The sequence below is a fragment of the Oryzias latipes genome, chromosome 17 (assembly GCF_053564925.1).
Source record: "Oryzias latipes strain Hd-rR chromosome 17, Olatipes_Hd-rR_3.1".
In the NCBI taxonomy this organism is placed as follows: Eukaryota; Metazoa; Chordata; class Actinopteri; order Beloniformes; family Adrianichthyidae; genus Oryzias; species Oryzias latipes.
In genome coordinates, this window is record NC_136253.1 from 25,609,121 (window position 1) to 25,633,281 (window position 24,161).

At 39.9% G+C, this 24,161-nt stretch overlaps 1 protein-coding gene across 1 annotated transcript in view; it reads right to left on the reverse strand.

The window, feature by feature from the left end:
- Positions 1-24,161, reverse strand: part of LOC101166581 (calsyntenin-2) — a 141,477-nt gene that overhangs the window by 25,541 nt on the left and 91,775 nt on the right. Inside the window, exons 3-9 of the mRNA XM_011486645.4 lie at positions 19,979-20,174; positions 13,810-13,921; positions 13,584-13,680; positions 8,004-8,153; positions 4,596-4,781; positions 3,831-4,088; positions 2,850-2,971 (exon numbers count right to left, since the gene is read on the reverse strand). Of these exons, the coding sequence (XP_011484947.2) occupies positions 2,850-2,971; positions 3,831-4,088; positions 4,596-4,781; positions 8,004-8,153; positions 13,584-13,680; positions 13,810-13,921; positions 19,979-20,174 (1,121 nt within the window). The remainder of the gene's footprint in view (positions 1-2,849; positions 2,972-3,830; positions 4,089-4,595; positions 4,782-8,003; positions 8,154-13,583; positions 13,681-13,809; positions 13,922-19,978; positions 20,175-24,161) is intronic.

The following is a 24,161-nucleotide window of genomic DNA, read 5'->3' on the forward strand; positions in this document are numbered from 1 at the left end:
TCCTGCACCTCATGAAAGTGGGTAGGAAAGAGATTAGGGGAAGATTATGCCAGACACGCAGCAAATGCGAAAACGACAGGAACAGAAATGTGGCTGCAGGTTGTTTGCTTAGAAAACAGTGTCAGTGAGCTGCTCACATCTCCTTCTCTTTGTCGTTGCCTCCTCATAGGGCCACAGGGTAAAACAACCGCAGACTGAGGAGAGACTTTTTATTCTACCTTTGACCATGAACACACAAAGACCTGAATGGGCTGCACAACCGAAGGAAACACATTTAGCTGATTCTGTGAGCTTTGGTGAATATCACCAAACAGAACTGGGAGGTTTGCAATCTACATGTTTAGTTGTCTTTGTTATTCATATTATTTTAGCATGTTTTCACCTGTTTAGGTTTTCCTTCAGTTATTTTTAGCTGTATGCTGTGTTTTTTACACAGTTTTTCTTTTGTTACTCAATCAGAGTATATTTAAAAAATGGTTTGGAGATTGTCACTGACAGGTCCTCCTGTCTGACCATATTTTCTGCACTAAACTGTCGATGAAAGGTCTATTTTCAAACTTTTGTCATATTTAAGGCTCAGCGGACTTTAAGGTGCATTAAGTGAGATAAGAGAGTCAGAGATAAGTCAGACTTTAACTGCATTCACACAAGTCTAGAACTTGTTTGTCATGATACACGTTAGTCGTGTTGGCTTATTTACAATACCTGTAACTCTCAACCTTGTTTGCATCATGAAGAAAAAAACAGACTGATACTGCTAAAACAAATGTTATTGTGGCTACGCTAAGCCCCACCCTTGTTAGTAACACAAAAAAAATATTTTAAAAAAGTTCGAAAACCACTACACGTTAACCGCATTAGTGGATTAACAATAACACACAAACCTATTTGTGACTCGACAGTTAAGGTTGACATTTTGACAGAGCGCCGTGTTTCTCTCAAAATTGATTCAACATCTGTAACAACAACCAGAATCAATCCATTTAGGGTATAAAGCGCCCTGGATTATGAGGTGCACTGTTGTTGTTTTTGATTTTTTTAAATATCAAGGCTTTTAAGTACACATTATAGTGCGGAAAATACAGCCCTTACTTTGATCTGTATTGTTTTAGATTTTTGACTCGTCATATTTAAGCTCAAACTTTGCTTTTGGTTCTGTTTAAGTTTTCAAGTATATCGGCAACATTTGCATCACCAAAACCCCCCACAGAAGAGAAAAAACAGAACCAGCAATGATGGTGACAGAATCTTTAACATGGAAGATGTCGCCGGCAACACCTAAGTACCACTCGCTCTCTGACATACTGTCACTCTTAAACCACTTATCTTCGGGGAATCAGACTTGAAATATCAGATTGGGCAACGATACATTAGGACTTAAACACTACTGTCAATATAACCTAACCTGACAGAATCAAATTTAAAAGGATATATGCTAGAGTAACAAGCAAACACATGTTATCTATGCAACTGCAATTGTCACTTAAAAAATTATAGTAAATAAATAATGAGTTATTTAACATTAAGTAGTTACATTTATTTTTCATTAAATTTAGTTACATGTATATGTTATATCTGGCCCTTTGAGGACAGCCACTATGCTGATGTGGCCCTCGGTGAAAATAAGTTTGACACCCCTGTCTTAGACTGTTTACACGATCAGTCTGTATCAGTTGATTCTGACGTGTGGTAAGGCGGTTATTCATTTGGCTTTGCACTGATATGCCACACATTACTAACATAAAGTGTTGCAAAAGCATGCAAAGCCACTTTTCTTCATGACGGAATCTGCTGATTTATGTTGATTGAGTAAATGGTTAGAGTTACGGTAGTCAAAAAAATGTCAACAGTAAAAACACATTCCATTTGAACATCTTCTTAAACAATAACATTCATTTTTTTAAATAGAAACTATGCAAACAAAAGAATAATGCCATACATGTTTGCTTCCAATGTGCCCCCATCAGACACCTTTTAGGCACTCCACCCAAAAAGAAGCTAATCTTTTGCATTTATGATAAAGATGAGGTGGACATAACCTATTTTAGGCATAAACATAAAGATTTTTAAAACTCTTTCTTTTGTTTTTTAGGAAAATCTGTAAAAACAAATGAATAAATAAATCAAATCCTCCCCTGGGGGATAGTTGATTGGCTTATCAAACCCTTTTGAATTTTCTTTTTCTTTATGGTGGGGTTGTTGCTACTCAGTGATGGCCTGCAGAGCTAGAATGACTGAACGTCTTTTAGCCAAAGGATTGTCGAGCCTCCAGCTCAGTGACTAACAGTTATATATTTAGCAGCTCTGCTCCTCCATCGTTTAAGAGGAGGGAAAAAGCATGTACCAGTCTGGAGGTTTAATCATTTTACGAAAAAGCTGCCTGCAGTTCTGCTCACATGAGCAAAGTTTATGAATAGCCTTTACCATTTTGGTTTAATTTAGAAAAAGCCTCAGTGCAGCATCACAATGTCTCTGTTTTATTATAGCTGAAGCAATGTCATATAATGTAACTGTTTACCTGTCGAAAGTTCTCCACAGGACTTAAACACAAACTACCAATAAGTTTAGCAACTCAACAAATACATGACGGATAGTGGGGGATTTGCTGCTGGAGTGCTATTAGGAGACGTGCGAATGTGTGTGCACTTTCTTATCTCCTGGTGTGAGAAGAGGAAAGTGATGGAGCACCTGTGGTAATTAGAATGGAAAGCTTCTCCCTTCACCACAAAAATAACGAAAGCCCTTCACCTGCTGCAGGGAATCACCCTCAATCTTTGCTCAGACTCAGATGGAGCACAGACAAGCCTCACACATGCGTGCACGCACACACTCTTTCCGAGTTCTCCCACCTGATCCAGCTTCCAGTGGAACTCGGCGGGTCTGAAAGTGTCGATCTGCGTAAAATCTCTTCTGAGCAGGAACACCAGGCGGCAGTTGTGGACGTACAGAGAGTAATGGTGGCGGTTCATCTCTGCACCAGGAAGATGAAAGAAATGCGTGATCAGACAAGAGCAACAGCTCAGGTACATTTCCATCAACACCTGCAGAATTACCTTGCCATTTGCATGCTGCTGTTTAGTTCTGTTTGACCTGACATGAAACAGTCATATTGTGCATCTGTTCGAATCTCTTCTCAGCTGTCTAAACTGGAATCTGTCCTTCAATCAGGAAAGGAAGGTCAGAGAAAAATGCTAACAATTGGTTGGTAACTTTGTTTATCACGTTTTAGCACTAATGAATGATCATTCAGCATTTTCTTTTATTGAACACATGCATCACTGCATGTTTGTAAAAAATGTGTTAACACCTTAACAGATTAAAGCGTTCGACCAAGTTTAAATGTCAAATTTGTTTGGTTTCTACAAATACTTTTTCTAAAAAAACACTATTTGCTCTCTCAAGAGATGATGTAATCTAATATTTGGCTGTCTTATTTCCTGTTAACAAAATCTATAAAAAGGCTTTGGAGGATCCTGAGATTCTGAAATAAACTCTTCAACGACTTCACTTGACAGGATCAGGCTCAAAATTTCTTATGCTAATAAGCCATCTGTTGGTTCATTGTTGAAGCTTGCGACATGCAGATGGCTTGTTTAATTACAGAGTTCAGGCGGCACATTTCAGACATGCGGAAAGCAAAAAACGTTTGGAAAGCCATCGTCACAAATTCATTCTTACACGTGTTCTTTTATTCTCTTGGATTTTTGTTTTGTAAAGGATGAAGTCGTTACGTTTTCGACATCGGTAGGAGAAAACCCACTTAGTGTCAGTGTTGCGTTTCGGTTCACCTGATGTTGTGACCTCGGACAGATGGGAGGCGATTTCCTCACCTGTCTTGTCAGAGCTGCAGAGAAGAGTTTCCTTTTCAGCTCTCAGTCCAGGACTGGGCCCGTGCTTCATCCACGTTGCTATGGTAAACTGGTCCGTCAGGTTTTGGGGCACCACGTGATCTGGAACATTAGCAGCCTGGTGCCCATCAAATCTGTAGATGAGGTCACTTTCTCGCCCGCTGTCAGTGAGCAGAGACGCTGTCCAGTTTGCGGAAGGGCTGGGAGCGGGAAGGAGATCCGTGCTGCCTGATGCTGCACCTGGATGTGCCAGTCAGAGAACACAGAGCAGACTTTGTGTCTCCTTGGAGATTCAGCCAAGACGATGGTTCATTTCTAAAGCAACAGCATTTATGATAATATTCCAAATGTAAAAATGTCTACTAAAATAACTCTTTACCCCAAAAAGCCCACACATGGAGTCAAAGTTTAACAAGTGTGAATTATGAAGAAGTTTAATGCTTCTTTCAAATGACAGGTTAGACAGTAAATAACATAATCAACATGTGTTTTTGGATTTGTACACAAAGTCATTTTCTTTGTTTTGTTTTACTTATATGGATGAATTACCTGTTTTAAAAAAAAAGTTTTCCATACATGGGGAATAAATCTAATGGTGGATTAAAGGAAGTTTAATTTTTTATACGGTAGATAAAAAATGACAAATACTTCTTATTTTTTTAATTCAGGATGGGTTTTTTTGCACTTCGTGTCATCAGATTACACCACTGGACACTTTTTTTCCCAGACAGTTGCATTTTTTCTTACCACACAGCTTTTGCAGAGACTTTTCAGAGTAAGTTTCACGGTCACAGCCCTTTCCGATGTGATTCGTCTGTAACTCCACCATCGCTTTCACTCCAGACAGCGGACCGCCACAAGTTTCCAGGTGCATCTTGGGAAAAAGCTGCTTGCTCCCAGTGCCGGGCTCATAGTCCACACGCTTGTTCCAGCCTAAAATATCAAATATTTAAAACAGACACTAATTGTTGATGATTATGGTACAAAAGTTTTGCTCAATTAGAAAATATAAAACATGAAAGAGACAAAAAGTATTCAGTTATATTGCTTTGTATTGGTATATGATTAATTTATATTTTAAAAGAGGTGACTCAATGTTGTTTACATTGATAAGAGTCTTAAGCTGTCCTTCAGAAATGGGATAGTTTATTTAAACAAAATATAGATGCAACTATGAGTTCTACACCAGTGTCATACATTTATGTAGCATCTAATCAGTTCTGAGCCAAAGTCAGTGCTGCTTGCTGGTTCAATGTAGCTTTACTTATAATGTAATTCAAAGCATTTGTTAGCTTATCAAAGTTCTTTTTGGTGTGTAATTTTACTAAACAGCAGGATCTGGTACACAGATTCATGTTGTCAGTCCGCACATTGTTCAAAAAGTGTCGATTTGGAACCAGAAATATGTCACTTTTCACCGTTTCTCTATCGCTAAAGATACAATTTTGACAATAGAGACTGTCAGTCGGTGTCATTTGTGCCCCCTCCCCTCTGTGTCAGTCATGCAAGACACAGTTTGCAGAAAGGGGGGGTCGAGGGCGGGGCTACTCAGCCCAGCGCCAATGGCCACACCCATGTAGATGAGATTTTGGAAGAGGCTTCAGATGGACATGAAATGTAGCCTTTTAAGACATTTAGGTTGTTGGATTTTAGTTAAAAACTTTATAATCGTACTTAAAACACCACTGGGAATGTAAGAGTATAGCTGTAAATAAATATTTGAATTCCTGCAGTAGTGGAACACATTGCTAACACCTTTAACATCCTTTACTGTAAATAATGCATGAGTTACTGATCCTTTTATAAACCCCACCTCACAATAATCAAGCATTACCTTATGACATCCAAATAAAGCCATACAGTGGTTGGAAAGCCATAAATAATCTGATAACAACTGATTGCTGCTACTTCATTAGGCTGAAAAAAACTTTACTATTCAGCTTCTAATGGTTAACCCTGGAGAAGTCATGGGGTCAAATTTAGCCGCTGTTTTAAATAACGTTTTTAAATTTCTTTATTTTAATTCTTGTGTTTTAAAATGTTTTTTTGTGCAAAACACAAATACAAACATTAACAAAATGTGAGCTCAACTTCACTGTTTCAGTCATCTTATGCACAATTTATGACGATTGTTTTTAGCCTGAAGATGGTTTTCAGGGAAAGTTTATTTATTTTTTCATTACTATCCTTGCTTTTTAATGTTAAAAAAAAGCTTCCTCAGCAGAATCTTAGCTGTTATGGGTCATATTGCTCTCTTTGAAGCTCAAAGTATTTGTGTTGTTTCCTCATGGGTCGGTCTTCCCTTCAAGTTTCCATTGTCAGCACATTTCTCTTGTACGCACATAACCTGAACCTGGCTTATTACTTTTCCACCGGTCGGAATGGTGCAAGAGATTCACTAATCGAAAGGAAAGGCCAGGATGAGTCTGCTTTGGCACCAGACAGGCATCTTCAAAAAAACAGCTGCAAATGCTTATATGACCTTTACGCACACTATATAAGATTAAAGAGTGACGTGCAGAGAACTGGATTTTAAGGCATCTTTTTATTAAATTCTTTTCATAGGTTCTGAGCTGCAGCAGGTTTCCCAAAAACCTTCTGATGAGCTTTTTCTTCATAACCAATTTGAGAGCCCAGATTAAACCAGATATTGTTACATTTATAAAAATATCACATAGAAGAAGACTATTCTAGATTCAGCTTGTATTTTCTGCAGATGGTTCTGTGTTTTTAAGATTTGTCTTGTTTATTAAAACCAACAACACAATCTGTGTTGTTTTTAAAGGCTTTGTAAAATCGACATTACCTCTAATAAAAGTGAAGTGCTTTTTTACTGTCAGGATATATTGTTTTTTTTTCTCTCTTTCTATTTATTTATTTTTTTCTAAAAACTAATTCAACTAGTTTCTAGTTTTATTTATTATCTCTGCCAAAGACAGTAACCGATGCTTCTTTAAAATAAACCTTTACTTTAACAAATGATCCAAACAGCTGTTGGCTCTGTATGTTCTATGAGCCTAAGTAAGAAAGGAAACCATTTTGATCAACTTGAGAGGCCGTATTTCACCAAAGGGGAAAAACCTTTATATTCAAATGAAGAGATTCTTCTTTGGGGAAAATAGCAGCTCTTCTCCAGTTTGCCACAGGATGCCAAGCAACAGCCAGATTTAGAAACCTCCCAAGGTTACAGTTAACGGTTTACCAGCTTAGACAACCAGCAGGTCAAAATCCATGCTGGACCAGAATTTCAAATACGAGCAAATAAAAATATGTTTAGCTTCTTTTTTCTTGTTATACGATATTAGTGACAATACATGCTTGTAATAAAACTTTGTTTACAGCAAGATGAGTTGTGCAGGCTTTTTTCTGCCGGTGATGACCCTGCTAGATTGAAATTTATATCACAGCAGCGAGAAAAAGAAAGAATAGATAGATAGAAATGTAAAAATTCACCTTTTTCTTCTTCATTTTAAATATTTATAGGGGTGCATTTGGAGCAAACCACCTGACTGGCATCTTTTTTAAACCAGCCATTTATGTTTTGATGCTACTTTCCATCTTTTAGTTTAGTGCTAATAGATTTGGATATACTAGAGTGTGGCCTTACAGGCAATGTTTTGCATTTTTCTCAGTTGTAAAAGATTCTGGCGTCATTTGTCTCCACTGAGCTTTGTAATGGTTCTGAAGTGTTGAGAATAGAGCCGTGACTCTTTTCATCAGTGAAACGTCGCTTTTTGGTCTCTTAAGCTACCTTCTCATTCAGCCTGCTCCATTATCTCTCTCTCCATCCTTTCCTCACATCTATGCCTGTCGTTCTCTCTCATTCCTGCACGTAGTTGATTCCTGAGATGCTGTCAGCGCTGACAGGTGAAGCAGCAGGGGAGATGGGCTGACACAAATGCAAAGCCTTTGGCATAATAAAAAAAAAAGTTTCTGTCAGGTCCACTGATTTCCTCAAGTGTTGTTCATTCTAAAATGAGAGAGAATTCCTTCAAAGGAGGGATGTGTCCAAAAAGCTGCGATGAATTTCCTGCTTCAGGGCTGGAGACACTATATGCATGTAAGTACATCTAAACACCAATACCTGGATTTCTGCTTCTCATTGAAAAATATTCTTTTGTAAACACTCTTTGGATTTGTTGCTTTCTCTCTGACCTTGCCATCCAGGTTTGCAGACGGGCTTGACTTCGATGTGCACCATCACATCATCCTCTGTTCTCTTCTGGCCACAATCAAAGGCAGACACCATAATCCTGAAGCTCTGCTGCTTGTCAAAACTTAGTCGCTCTGTGTTTCTGATGTTACCTGAAGGCAACGCAAACAAAGCAAACACATTAGGATTGTACACAAACTGAGGAAATGAAAATGTCATGCTCATTTGACAGTCAAAAGCAATTATTGTTTCACCGAACTGGAACTGACTTAGCATGGAATAGAATTGCTCCTGGAGAAAAAGTCATGCTTCAGTGACCTTGCATTTCTTTTATATATAAAAAAAAGCTCTGTACAGTGAATGTGGAGCTGCAAGGTAGATTATCTTCACCAGTCACCAGGGTAACAGTGTAAAACAAGTGAAAGTAAGACAAAGGAGATGCAACGGGGCTGCAGATTTGAATAAGGATGGCTTCTATGTTTCTGCTAAGCGTGGTGATCCAAAAGTCTTGTCTTATGACAATGTAAGAGGCTCACAGTGGAATCTTTGAGGCTTTTTGCTTTTCAAGCCTTTTGCTCTGTACGTCACTGATGTTTTTTTTCAATCTGACTCCACAAATTTGATTTTGGGGTTTCTGAATCGTTTTACTTGTTGTTTGCATCAATGCAGCACATTTGGCATGACAGTCATCAAGTTTTCTCATATTAAGGTTTCAAATCCAGAAGCAAACTAATATATTATGATTATAAAATATATTATATATTATTGAAAAAGTGAAACAAAATCCTCCTTAAAATAATCTGACATTTTAAAGATTTTGATTAACAACAAAAGCAGCATCTGTTGAACTAAATGTTATTTTAAATACAATCAACAACTTGAACATACTGTTGTCTGTGATCATAAATCATTAGGATATTAGCGAAAATATGTATGCAAATTTTTTTTTTTTTGGTCACAAAGCTTTTTTAAAAAAAAAGGTTACTACATATGTCACACGTTCTAACATAAAGTAACCGAATTTTTTTTTAATTAAAGTGGAGCATATTAACATGTGCATTTCTTTTTACCTACTGAAAGAAATTAGAAATCTTTTTTAAGGTCAGAACCCTAATCTGACATAAATCAATCCAAATCAAATTTGGGAGCAAAACAGTGGCACAGACCAAAGATTTAGGTGTAAATAAAATCCTATTTGAAACACTTTTTTCCCCAAAAATATTTTTTAACTGTTCTTTTTTTTACAATAAAAAATGCTCCATCAATTCTCACCCCCTACAAGTATGCTTTTTTAATTGCCACTATGTGTTAGTTCAGTCAAACACTTAAATGGCAAACAAAAGAGAACATTTCCATCTAATTGTTTAGTTGTTGTGCATGTAAAAAAATATGCAAGAAAGGTGTGAAACTCTTGAGTGGGTGTTGGTTAGAAACTACAGAGGCAGAAACGTCGATATATTTGACAATTTCTTCAAGGCCTCCAGAAAAAAAAAAAACATCTGTTTTCTTTCTGGCTAAATACTTTATTGTTTCATTTCATGGGAAAAAAAAACAAGAGTCTATCTTTTATTTCATAAATACAGAACAATAAAAATACATGTTCTTATTTATATGTTTTACCATTACATTATTTTAGTGTATAATAATAATAATAATAATGGATTGGATTTATCTACGCTTTTCCAGTCACTCAAAACGCTTACATTGTGTCCATAATTCATTCACTCCTCATTCATATTGGGTGATGGTAACTACTGATGTAGCCACAGCTGCCCTGGGCCAGACTGACAGAGGCGTGGCTGCCAGTAAGCGCCTACGGCTCCTCTGAACATTACTGGGTCATTCATACACATTCACACATTCAGCCACAATAGAGGTAGGGAGGGTGAGGTGTCTTCAACTGTTGTGTGAAGGACAGCACAGTTGACTAGGCGGAGCGGGGATTGAACCGCTAACCTGCTCAACCACCTGAACCACTGCCGCCCCAAATTAAGTGTATATTACAGCTATATATTTTACTGCTGCTTTTTGTTTGTTGTTTATCTTACGTAGGGCACCGTGGGTTCCAAGAAACGTGCCAAAAATAGAGCCCACTGAAAATCTGACAAAATAGTCAGATTTGGTGCAATTTTACTCAATTAAATTGTTGCTGGCACAAACTATGTCCACCTGCCAATGGTTTATCAAATATTAAACATGTTATTTGTTCATTTTTTATTGGAGAAAGTTCCTTTTAGGTTATCCATATGGAATAGTAGATTTTCATTTAATATGATCCAAAACCTTTACTATAAAGTTCTAAAGACTCACTATTTAGACTGTAGTTATATTTTTAATGGAAATCTTCACTCCGATCTCATATGTTCAGCCCTTTTAGCTCAACTTGAGCCAGTGCTTCTGTTTGCATCTGGAGGATTTGCTGCTTGACTGCTTTACTAGCAAAGTGAGGTGGTGTGCTGAAGTAGGGGGGTCAAACTCTCTGCCTTTAAGCCCTGCAGCCAAACAGTACAATAGGCAAAAATTCAAGCTGACATGACAAAGGAAGAAAGTCAAGACCTCTAAGATGACTCTATTGGTGACATTTGAATGGAGGATAAAAAGAAAAGGTGGATTTAATCATTTTTGCAAATTTGTGCATTGGTTTTACAAACGTTCAAAAATATTTAATCAACACAGACATCGGCCTTCACTCTAAAAGTCAATTTCTGTTCCTTTTTCTGTTAATATGCTTCTAAGTTAATCTGGAGAAAAATACATAAAATTTCTTTTGTGCTTCAAGGAAAGTGTTCTGTATCTCCCGCTGTGTCTATTCACACCGGCCAAGCAGAGGAGGCATAATGCTGCAGCGCAGAGTGCTTTCAGTCAGCATATGTCTGTTTCGGCAGCCAGTTCCCACTCACTGATTCAGCTGCCTGACAAATCATTTACAGCCAGACATTCTGTCTTTGTCACGTGCAAACACAGTCTGCTACTCACTGCATCTGCCTTCCACAGAGTCAAAAGTATTTTGGCTGAAGTAATAAAAGAAGCAGTTAGACTGCAGGAAGTTGAATGCACAAACCAGCTAAGATGTATTGAAGTGAAGTCAAAATAGTGCAAGATTGAATTCAACTTTAGCAAACATGTTCTGACGTTTAAATCTAGTTTTCTTGCAATGCTTTTGAACAGAATTTAGATAAAATGATTTTTCTGTAAGAGTTGTCCATTTCGAACTGCATATTTAAGCTTCATTCAGTAACGCTTAAAATCCTGTCATGCCTGTCAAAAGTTACCATTGTTCTCTGAGTAAATCTATCCAATAACCTTCCAAACAGTATTATTAAGCCTACGAGGGGATTGAGGTTATTCAGTCGAAACACTGTCAAACACTGACAAAAGTGTGTAGCAATATAAGAAAAATGACCCTGAAACGGGTAAAGAAAAAAGGGTTTCTGTCTTTTGAGCATATAGACAAGCACACACAGGGTGTCCTTCAGTCTCCCTTCATATTTTACCACAATGCTCTCAGAAGAAAATCATGTGGATTTGGGGAACACAAATCCAGAGGCTAAAATTTCATAAAGATAGACTTGCTCAGAGTTGTATGCATAAACAGAAAACACTCTTCTGATGAGAAAATAAAAATAAATAAAGACTTTATAATAAAATAAATTGTCAGGTCAGGTTTGTCTTTGTAACCTTGAAAGACCTATGCAACAATAAAAATGGTGTTTTAAAAATGTTCTTTTTCTCATGATGGCGGACATATCTGAAGTAAATAAAATAAAAAAATCAATTTATGTGGATTTTCTTGTGCAAATCATTCTGAATCAGAAGCAGATGAAAAAACGCCGCTTGAAAAAGATCGTATTTGTCCTGCAAAATTACGCTGGGTGGGCGACAAAGCTCCCTGCTTCGCTCCTTCGGTACATCCACTTGCAGACAAATAGGTCCATGAACGTCTTGGTTTTCCTCATTTGACCTGGAATATGGCTAAAAACTGTACAGCTGGATAGCTACGCTATTGCTCACCATTTTTGTTGCACCGCTAATGTTGGGGTAGAGCTCTCAGTTATGGACGACAGGATTGGTGGGGTGGTTGCTATGCACACGACTCAAATTTGAAATGAACTCCTGCCGCTCTGCAGAAACTATGTCCAAGAAACCAACACAGATTTTTTTATTTTGGCTAAAAGTCTTATAATTATAATTAAAAGACCACTGGGAACAGTTTTAAAATAGATCAAAAGATGATCAGTGTGACTTTAAACTGTTTTCTGATGATCTTCATTTCATCTAATACAAACTGTGCTTTGATAAATGTCCCAAAAAATGACTTTTTTCAGTCTAAATGTCAAGTATTTGGAAAAAAAAACAAGTAATCTCCAATTGCATTATGCCTGAACACTGGTTTCCGGCTGTTTTTCTTTTGCAGGATTTAAGTTGGCTCTCTCATGTCTATCTTTAGCAAAGTCTCATTCATGTGCACACAAGGTTGTGAGATCATAGGAAAACCACGTGGAGCTGAGGGCTTGCTTTTTCCTTTCATCAAGACATCAAAAGCTGCACTCTTGTTAGACAACACAGAACTGCTTGTACACAAGAGTGTGTATAGCTTCCTATCATTTTACAAAAGTGACTGCTTTTGCAGTAAAATTTTCATACAACACTTTATTACTTATTTATTAATATAGTTATGGAGTCCTTCCTAAACTCAAAATAAATCCTTGATGAAAAACAGTAACATCAAAGTAGAAAAGGATGGTTCATATCAGCAAATCCACTGTGACCCTAAAGGTAGAAATACGGTAAGTAGAACTAGTTTGGAAAATACACAGATACATATGCCAGTTGAATCTGAAAAATAATTGATGAGATTGGAAAAAAAAACCTAAAATGTTGCATGTTTTTATATTTTACCAACAAAATTGTGCAGGTCAGAGAAATATAAAACCTTAAATCCCTATGTGTGCAAAAATAAACTGATGTGGTCCATCCTTAAAGTCCCCCTCCAATTGTGTTCCCAGAAATATTTTAATTATGATTCTGACGCTTTTAGCCAAAATTCAAAAACCTATGTCATTTTCTAGAGCATAGCTTATGCAGAGCAGCAGTAGTTCATCAGAAATTTGCCTCCAAGTTGTGGGCGGGACTGCTGGCATGGAGGAAGCCTGCCCTGACTTCTCTCATCATTCTTTTGTTTACACGCTCTCCAGCTAGCTTATAGCCCCTTAAAATGTGACTGTGCCCCTTAAAAAACCTAACATTATAGGTGCAACAAAATGGCGAGCAATATCAGAGCTATTCAGCTATAATGCTGCGAACCAGATGTCAGCTCGGATGAGGAAAATGAATATGTAGATGGATCTATTTGTCTGCAAGTGGATGCATCGGAATGGAGCGTAGCATGGAGGTTGTGACCCGCCTGTCGTATTTTCTACGCCTCAAATACAGGCTTTTTTTAATCTTAATTTTTTTATTAATGTCCTCCATCGTGAGATAAATGCCACAAAAAAAATGACAAAAACATGATTTTCATTGGGTTCTTTCAGGATTAATAATTACTTATAGGAAAACAATTTAAGATAAACACAATGTTTCACCATTGCGGTCGATGGCAAATGGGGTTCCAGGAGTGACAATTTCGTAGTTGCATATCTGGCTGTACTGCGGTGAACAGTCCTGATCCCAAGCTTCCACCTGCAACAGTAGCAATCAGTCAGACCTCCATCAGTACCAAGTAGAAAAGAGATGTATTATTGTTACATCATTATTCATTTCCCATAGCAACAAGGGATTCATCAAAACATGGTTGTACAGCATCTATACCTGTAAAATGCTGTCGTAGATCTTGCCTTCAGTTACTGATGCTTTGTAGAGGGACTCTCTAAACACAGGGCTGAACTCGTTGACATCATCCACTTGAACGTGAACCACAGCCCTGCAGGAGACAATGACAGAAATAAAAGATTAGATAAGGGAGTGCAGACATGTGAAAAGGAAGATTTTAAGTACGGTAACAGAAAGAAGGTTTGGCATTGAAAAATATTCTTCAAATTGAAATGATTAAAGCTTTAAGGGACTTTTGAAATAAAAAGCATGTTTGTCTAAAAGCTTTAACCAGGCATCCGCAGCATGCCATGAAGTCTGAATAAGTACCTTTAATGGAGACACAGGAGTTGCTTCACAGGTGACCTTCACTGACAGCAACTCAGATAATATCCGAGACTGTGTGCATCTGGCTAATTAATGTTAGTTTGATGAGACCTGTGTAGAATGTCATAGCACGATAATGTCACACAGTCACAAACACACTTCAATGCACACACACACACACACGTACACAGTGTGTGTTCATTTCCCACTAAAGGAATTCATCACAGATCTTGGAGCTGATAAATTTTCCTCCTCGCGCCTCTCCACCTTCCGTATCGAGCTGCAGCTTATTTTAGCAGCTGCTCGTCTCTGACTGAAGGAGTGGAGGGTTTGATTTGCTGCTGTCCACAGCACTCTGCCTGCCTGTCAATCTAACCCACAAAGGACTGCAGACACATACAGAGCCATATTATATTGATGGACCATCACTGAGGCATATCATCAGACATATCTGCAAGTCTCAGCTAAGACCGCCTTACCACTGAGTGTCAACAAAAACGACTTATTTTTAAGAAGAGGAGGAAAATCTATTTTAATAGAATGTTACATATTTCTAACTACAGGAGCAAGCTATATACAAATCCAAAGAAAATTTGTGAAAAAATATCGAAATTTAAAAAAAAATAAATGAAATGTGTAAACATGTTGTCACCAATCATGTTTTCAACATCAGTACGCTTGACTCAAAGACTTCACAAGTCACATCCAAGATTTAACACATTTCCAGTAAGCGTGAGGATAATTCCTAACTTTTTTTCTATCTGATAAACAGTTTGGATGTTTATTAAATCTAATAGTTGATTTAAATTCAACAGTGCTGGATAAGTGACCTTCAATATGCACCTTTTTTATTTCAGCCATTATGGCGCATTCTTTTTTTTTGTCCTTTAAAGAGCAGGAACTGCAGTTATTTAATTTTCTATATTATCTTTCCAAAAAATTCAAAGCAGATGGCTGCCATCCCTGGAGTCCAGCTCTGCAGGAGACCTCCTCCAATTTGGAGCAAAATGTGTCTCCTTTCCTTTTAGCCCTCCTGTAGAGGCCCCAAATAAGTGATTACATCTTTGAGCTTCCTTTGCCAAAAAATAGCTTTCTATGGATAAAGTTAAGATGAAGTGAATTTTTTTTCCATCCTGAGCTTACTAAACTACATCAAACTCAATTTGAAACTGTCTTAGTTTTTCCCTCATAATTTATACACAAGTGCATACATCTGATACATAATTATTGTTAGAAAAAAAAATTCTGATGATGTAGGAAATATATAAAGAAAATGAAGCTTAAAATTGCATTCGTGGGTATTTTTTTTATTATAATTGTTGAGAATCAGGAGTAGATGAAAAGATGACCACAAGATACCAGCTCTTTCGCAACGGGGAGGGGAAAAGGAGACGGGATTGCTTCATGTCAATAGTTGCACCCACAACTCCGAAGTGAAGTTCTACTGAATTACTGTCACTCTGCTGAAACCGTTGTTCTAGAAAACAACACAGGTTGTTTTTTGTTTTTATTTGGGCTAAAAATGACATAATTGCAGTTAAAAATAAACTGTGAATGCGTTTAAAATAGATCAAAAGATGATTGGAGTGGGACTTTAAATGATTCCTAAATTGTTCCCATCATTTATTATCTTTGTTCACTCTTTTGGATCCCTGGATTCACAATGAAAATAACCATACCAAGATTACTTGCAAGTAAAACAAGACTTTTAATTGTAGTTAGACCAGAGTTCTTTTGTTTGATCTGCAGCCAAATTCAGATCCATTTCACTCCAGCCCAAAAATAGTGGAAGATTTCTGCAAACCAAACAGCTCAGCATCAAAGGCCCTTAAGAATCAAGAATTCATTGCTGATCAACCTGTCAGATCTTCCATTTATTAGTCAAATAGTTAAAAAACAGGATTGTTTCAAAAGTATTAATATAAATGCCACTTTAACAGCCTGGTGGGAATTTCTCAAAATATCAAAATCATCAATTCAACCGTGCAAAATGACACCCATCTGGAACAACCCAGACATCCTCATAAACAAAAAAATTATCCACTTCCCAGCTTGGCAAGCAGGGGGCATAAAACAACTAGAGCACATAATTATTGATAGAAGATTCATAACTCCCCAGGAACTTCAAGACAAACATGGAATATATAACTTCTTGGAATATCAGCAACTTAAATCAATTATTACTAAAAAGTTTAAATACAGAGACAACGATTTAAAGCTACCAGATGTAGTTACCACTCTGATCAATTTCTCAATGAATAAAACTCTCTCCAAAATATACAAACTTTTATGTAATTTAGATAACAATATTTCACTTCCGACAACAAAATGGGATGCGGATTTGAGCATCAGCACAGATGAAAGTTTTTGGTCAGAACTTTGTCTAAACACCTTTAAAATGACAAAAAATCCAAATCTGCAGCTAATCCATTTCAAAACTCTTCACAGAATTTACTACACTGGACAGAGGATGTTCAAGATGGGTCTCAGTAACTCAGACATTTGTCAGCACTGTGACAGTAATCTACCCGACAATTACATGCATGCACTATGGTTCTGCACGCCTGTCCAGGCTCTCTGGCAGCAGGTATGTGCCGATCTATCAGTCTGGCTTAAGGTTTCAATCACAGCTTCACCGTCACTTTGTGTGCTTGGTGACATGAGTGCCATCGATGTAGAAGGAGGATTAGGCTCTATCATTTTCATAACTCTTTGCATTGCTAAAAAAACTATTTTAATAAATTGGAAAAGCAAAAAAAATATAAATATAAGTCAACACAGAAATCTGCTGCTTGATCATATCAGCTTGGAAAAAATGTCAGCCCAAAGTTCAAGTAACTTTGAAAGAATTCGGTCTCTCTGGTCTCCCATAGCTAACTCCGTGACTTAGGGGGTGGGGGGGGCATGGTCGTCGCTGCTCCTTGCCCTTCTGCCGTGGGCCGGGGTGGGGGTCGGGGCCTCCGGTGCCTGGCCGGGGGTGGTGGGGGCTCCGTTGGTCGGGGGGTAGGGTCCGGCGCCTGGGTGGGGCGGCCTGGGGCGCTGCGTGGTCCTCTGGGCTTGGGTGTGGGGGTGCGTGGTGGGGGGGGTGGGGTGGTGGTCTGGCTTGGCTTGGGGGGGTGGTCCCTTTGCCTGTGCTGGTGGGGTTGGCGGGGGGCGCTGCTCGGGGGGGGGGCCCAGCGGCGCTGGATGGGCTTCCCGTCTACACCTGGGGCTGGGATCGGCCCTTCCCTGGCTCTGGGGCGGGACGGGACAACCCTCTTGGGGCCCCCGGTCGCTCTGGGTGTCATCCGCTTCGGCTGCGGGGTCTGGGGGTGGGGTGGGGTGGGGGTCTTGTCGGCCCTGTCCTGTGGGGGGGCATTCTGGGGGAGGGGGGGGGCCACTATTGGTACGGGGCAGGGGGGGTTGACGGGTCGGGGTCTCCGCTGAGGCCATCGGCGGTTTCCCCGGCCGGTTGGCTGCCTCGGTCCCGTCGAGGCCTGACCAGAGCTCTTCTAGGGCCGGCGTTTGGGGGTGGGGGCCTGGGCTTGCTCCGGGGGGGGCCGGCGCTTTCTGGCTCCCCTCTCTCTGTGTGGGGGTGGTGGTGCTGGGCCTGGGGTGTCTGCGCCTCCGGGGGTGGGGCCCCGGGGCTGGGTGGGCCTGGCCCCCTTGCTGGGGGGGGGGGGGCGGGGGACGGCTGTTTGACCACCGGGGGACAGTCTATCATCTGTCCCCAACTTACCCCCTTCCTCATATAACCTCATAATAGGGTGAGGGGGTGGGGGGCTTAGCCTGCGATGAGCCTTGGGGGGGGGGGGTTTACTAGGCAGTGACCCCCCTCCTGTGGTTGCCGTATGGAGTGGGCCCCCCCTCTTTCGGTTTTATTTGCACCTTAGACATGTAGGGCCCTTGGTAGGGGGGGTGCTTGGACATCACTGCCAGCAAGCAGCGGATGTCCTCCTAGCACCCTACCCGCCAATTTTAACCGCACCTTAGACATTTAGGGCCCCTTGGTGGGGAGGGTGAGGGGACGTCACTGTGAGTAATCAGGAGACGTCCCCTTAGTGCCCTACCCGCCAATTTTAACCGCACCCCCCTTAGTACACACACCCCTCCCCCCTCAATATATACATCCCAACATAAACACACACACATGCACACACACACTCTCTCAAACACACATACACGCACACACATTTTGCAAGGAAGGTGGGACCTAGGACCATCTGTCCCCTGCCTCTTCCCTGGTGGGGGGTACGGGCCCCTTTGCAACGGCGGCTGTGTCCCCGGGGTGCTGGCTTCCTGGGCCCGGCGGTGCTCTCTCCGCGCGGTGGGGGGGTTCACATTACATCTGAGCCGGGGGTGTTCGTGTCCCTGGGGGGTGGGTTCTGGTCCTTGCTCCTGAGTGCTGGGCCCCGCCAAATTTCCAACTGTGGCCGAGCCTGGTCGGGCCATATTTACAACACCCCTTGTGGGCCCTCTTTTTCCCCCGGGGTTCCCCCCTCCTGGGCGGGGGCGGCGGGCCCCTGCCTCGCTCCTCCCTGGACCAACCGTTGGCCGGGCGGATGGCTGCCTGGAGTGCGGAGTGGGTCTCCCTTGGGGGGTCCTGGCCCGTACCTGGGGTTGGGGCGGGGGGATGCCCGGAACTCCTGGGTGGTGGTGGGGTGCTCGTCTGGGGCTGTGGGCGTCCTTCTCCGGTGGGGCCCTGCGTTGGGTTCTCCCGGCGCGGCGGGGGGGCTGCTCTCCTGGTTGGGCTGGGGCGGCGCCCTCTTTCCCTCCGTGCCTCCCTGCTCTCTGGCTCTGGGGGCCTTGCGGCGGCCCTGCTGGCCCTGGCCTGGGTGGCGGGCTTGGTCGCCCGGGCGGCGGTTGTTCCCTGCCGGTTCCCGTGTGGTGTTGGGGGGAATCCGGCTGCCGCTGCTGGTGCGGTGGGGGTCTTGGGGTGGGGATGGCTGGGCACTCTCCCTCCTTCTTTTCACGTTCCACCATCCATTTTAGAAGAACATAAACACTCACCTGAGCACAGGTGTCAGCTCAACAGACTGAATGACTGAAATATTTCACACTAGTTGGTTTTAAGGCATAAGTATGCGTGTGAACACTACCTGTTTTGTGTACATGTCGACAGGTGGACATTTTTGCAACTAACAGGTGTGTTTATAACATTTGAGTGTGTGTGTGGACAGGCTCCGCCCTTTTTTTTGTTTTTTTTTTACATTTGAACCTTACCATAATGATTAACAACCAGTAAACTTGTTGCTTTATGCTGCTTCATGGTCTTATCCCCCTTCTCCTCCTATTATCACCCCCTACCACCCCTCTCTCTAACGTCCCTCTTTCTTCTTCCCCTCTTTCCTTTTCCGTCCGGTCCAACACCAAAGATTTTCAGACATGTTTGAAATTAATAAAGTTTGGCCTCAATTACAAAAGGGGTTTATTCAGACATACCTTTGGTTTGTCTGAAGATTAATAACCCCTCTTGTTAAAGTAAAATATGTCCAACCCAAGAGGCCCTCAGCTCTCATCTGTCTGCCTAGCTGTTGGACAGGACAAGTTAAAAAAAAAAAAAAAAAAAAGAATTCATTGCTGCTTCTGTCTAATAAAATGCTGTGCATGGATCTTGTTTTAGATTAAAGGTTTTATTACTGGAAACACAATGATTCTGAATGTAAGGAAAAGGCCCAAAGTGAGTCCAATAAAGGCCAAACAAGTGGCTGCAACTTTGTTTTAAAATATGATGCTGCAGCATCTATTTTTACTCCCTAATATCTTTCAACAGAAAACAAGTCTTACCCTCCACGATTTTTTTATTGTACATTTGTTTTTTAAAGTAAGATCACATTCAGGCACAAACATGAGGTGGGATTACTTGTGGGATTTCTTCCAGTCAGCCCCATCAGGTCCGGCCCCGCAGTCGTAGGCCTGGATGATGAAGGTGTACTCCTTCTGGCTCTCACAGTCCACAGGACTACTGGCCCTCAGGACTCCTTCTCCTGATGTTCGATTTAGCACAACTGCTTCAAACGGAGCATCCTGACCAAAGACCTTGAAGGCGCAAATCTCCCCTAAAAGGCAAGAAAGGAGTAAAGAGGAGAAAATCATAACAATCACAGTAACATTAAACTATTTAATTTTAGCGTTATTTTAACATATTGTTCAGTCGTTCAGGTGTGGAGCAAGACCATCTTCATTTACTTTGTTGTTCTGTTTTTGTGCAGTTGAGTTAGCTGAGCAAACAACAAGAAAGACTGAAAAAAGAAGGAATATGAGAAATGGACTCAAACCTACGAGAGGGACATTAAACAGCCAAATGGTTAATTTCCTCAGCCCTCATTTCACAGTAATGAAAAATACACATCACTGACATTAATTAATGTACTAAAAAGTCTTTATTCTGTTCTGGAAACATCCTGTTATTTCATACCTTTAGTTTCTGAACCAGCTGCCCTCCCTATTGGTGATTTTCCCGAACTCATTAGCAGCTCCCAGATCAATCATGGATTTGAGGAAGTGGGAAAGGAACTAAAAACTAACAATAGATACATGACTGTTTCAATTCTGCACAGAATCCTTGCTCAGCACGACTTATTCACAAAATTACAGAGTGCGGATCCTTATGAGTAGGTTTCTCCCACAGAGTGGGAGAACACTGCTGGAGAAACGTGCTCCTGATGAGTAGGCTTCTCCGTCAGTGTTCGCCCACTATGTATTGGGTTCATAAGTGCAGCCGTGGACTTCCACATTAACTTAAGGATTAATCGTCTACTTAAAATGTGAAAATAACTCTTAAGAGTTCTTATTTGCTGATAAAAATAAAAAAAACTGAGTTTTTGAACTTAAGTTTGCTCATCCTAGTTTCTCTGTTAAACTTTGACTTCACAAGTTTTGCCCAAATAATTATGTTGGTCACAACATATGAGGGAGTTTCCCCCCTCTTTAGTGTTTAAAGACCCACACCGATGAAAATAATTTTTTTGGTGGTTTTAACATGTTCTTGTGACATTTTTCTCATAATGGAGGACATCATTTAAAAGCAAATTTAGATTAAAATTGCATTTCTGAGTATTGCTTTCTTCAAATTGTTGTGGATCAGGAGCAGAAGGTAAAATGCTGCTGGAAAAAGACTGCAGCTGTGATGTAGAAGCTACACTGAGCAGACCACAAGCTCCCTGGTCCATTCTATTCAAATGCATCCACTTGCAGACAAATAGATCCATACAGCTTTGCTTTCCTTGTTCGAGCTGGCATCTGGCTCAAAAGTGTACGGCTGGATATCTCTGATATTGCTCATTTTTATTTTGCACTGGTAATGTTATGTTTGGATTGTGAGGGGTTGTAAGCTTGTGGGAGAGTGTGTAAACAGATGTATTATAGGAAGTAGGGGTGGGCTTACTTTGCGCAACCAGTCCTGCCCACAACTCAGAGGCAAATTTCTGATAAGCTACTGCCGCTTTGCAGAAACTTTTACAAGGGTTTCTCATTTTGGCTAAAACGGCATAATCATGATAAAGACCAACAATAGATCACAAAAGAAAAAGCACTTTAAGATCCTGTAGTGTCCTATCAGCCTTTGAGGTTATAGCTGGTAAAAACAAGACAAGGAGAGGAAAAACAAAAGATTTATGGAGAAAAGGACATTAAATCTGACTGCTAAAGAAAAAAAGCAACAAGCAAACTTATTCAAAATGTATATAATTGTATCTTTTCTTTTTTGCATAGCGCAGGCTTTAGATGGAACCACACAAATCATATTAACCTGCAGTGACCTTTTATTCACAAAATAGAAGCCAACGCCTATTGGTGAAAGGATGGGTGCAAATCTGCTTTCTGCTTTATTCGCTACATGGGAATATAACACAGCAGCAAAATGAAGCAAAGGGAATGGAGAAAAAGCCTTTTTTCACTCGTATGTTTCTCACACTTTTTTTTCACCATCAACCTTTATTGAATGTATCTGAAATGATGGGGGGTTGCAAATATGCTTCGAATGACAAGCATAAAATTTCTACCAAAAATGCACCCAACAAAAAAACTTTTGGAATTGAAAGTGGGTGTGTTGCCATGTCATATTGAGAGGATTCAGCAGAAACCAAAGTCAGCGACTAAAGTCCCGAGTAGAATAAACTGCATTGACAGAAAATGTTGAGCTGTATGCTTTACATGTAATGTTAAATTGACAAAAACATGGAAATGGGAAGGATGAATACAATTAATGAGAAAATGATTTTTCACAAAGGATTGCGTCTTTGCAAAGAGTCAGAACTAATTAGTGTTTTCTTGTAGTAAGAGGACTTGACGGACCGTTTAATTTGTTTCAGCTTGGCAAATGTATCAGTTGCTTATACATATTTTAAAACTTAAACAATGATGCATGGATCTTTATTCATGAAAAACAAACAGAAAAGGCCTGGAGTCTCTGTTCTGAACAATAGAAACTATCAGAGAAACAAACCAAAAGATTAGAACTCAACTTCTAGACGTCTTCTGCTGAAACACAAAATAAAAGTGTGCCTTTAAAGTATGAGTTTAAAACATCTGTCCCATTATCAAAAGAATTCATATTGAAATGAAAACAGAAATATTAGCAAGGTTATTTTAAGAAAGAAAACATAAAGAGGAAACACTTAACTCTACAATTTCAATAAAGTGATCATGTTTAATAGAAATATAAAAAAACATTTTAAAACTAACATATTTTGATGAGGTGTTTATTTTAATGTAATTGTTATCAGACAACAGAAACTGTGCTTTTAAGAATGTCCTTTCCAAATAAAACTCAAAAAAGTATTTTTCTTTTCTATCTGGCTATTCTTAATAAAAAAAATTAAATATTGTATTGAGCAAAGCTTTCAAAATGCAGTATTACTAATACTAAAAGAAACTAGGATTTACATGTAACTGCTGCATAAATGTCAACCTACAAACATCTTACTGTAAAAATGAGAGATTATGTTGCAGTAAAGGATTGCTGAAAATGTGGGTGACATTCTGTGACTTAAAGACTTAAAGTTATTGTCTAACTGGATAAAATCTGACAAAAAGATTGAGTAGTCTGACAGATCTGACAAAAAACAAGCTGTGAAAACAACAGAGAAAAACGAAGAAACATTAAGTTCTCTGTGGGGTTCAGAGCTTGTGATTCATTTGCTCTAGTTTTCTATCAGTTGAAGGCGTTTCACTATTGGACTTAAAGCTGACAACTTTGTCAAAAGATAAGGTTTTAAAATTAATTTAGATCAGGGAAAATAAGAGACAGTTCTGCCTTACAGTGACTTAACTCGGAATTCTTTCTGGTACACATCAGCTATTCCTCTTCTTAATCAAACATAGCTGACACTCCATCTGGTGCATCTGTTTGTCTGTGCAGGAAACACAAACTCAAGAATCAGTATTTGGCAGTAAGTGTGTGTGTGTGGTGTGTTTGTGTGTAAGTGTGTATAAAACGTTGATTACAGTAGTTTTCCAAGCAGATGGAGACTCATTCAGTTCTGAGCTGTCACTCTTCTGTCTTTAGCAGTCAACTCACTGTTGTAGTTCTAGTTTAATTAGGGACTGTTTTCACATTATTCCCTTCCTACCCCACAATGAGACTCTTAATCACACTCTGTCAGGCCTGCTTTTGCAAAGTATATTGAATGCATCTAATAGGATCATGTCAAGTATAAATATTAACAGTATATAATGAATTTTGGGCTTTAAAATTAAAGGCAGCACAAACAGGAATTTCTTTTTGTCTCAAACTGAAAAACAAAATAAAAAACAGACAGAAGTTCATCTTTCTTTCCCTCTTAAGCTATGTTCACACCGCCCTCGGCTACGTGCGTTCAAGGGGCCACTTTCAAATTAAAGACTCTGTAAACGCACGTATATAGGTGTGTCGGGCCTCCGTGTTCACAACTCTCACGTTTAAGCATAGCTATGCAAGTTTCTATGATCGTTTTTGGGCTCTACATACAAAACGCATGGCCACTGAACGCATGTTACAAATTAGACCAGGTTTAACTTTGACCAATCAGGGACTTGGATTTGGTGGTGACGAAGGAACGACATTC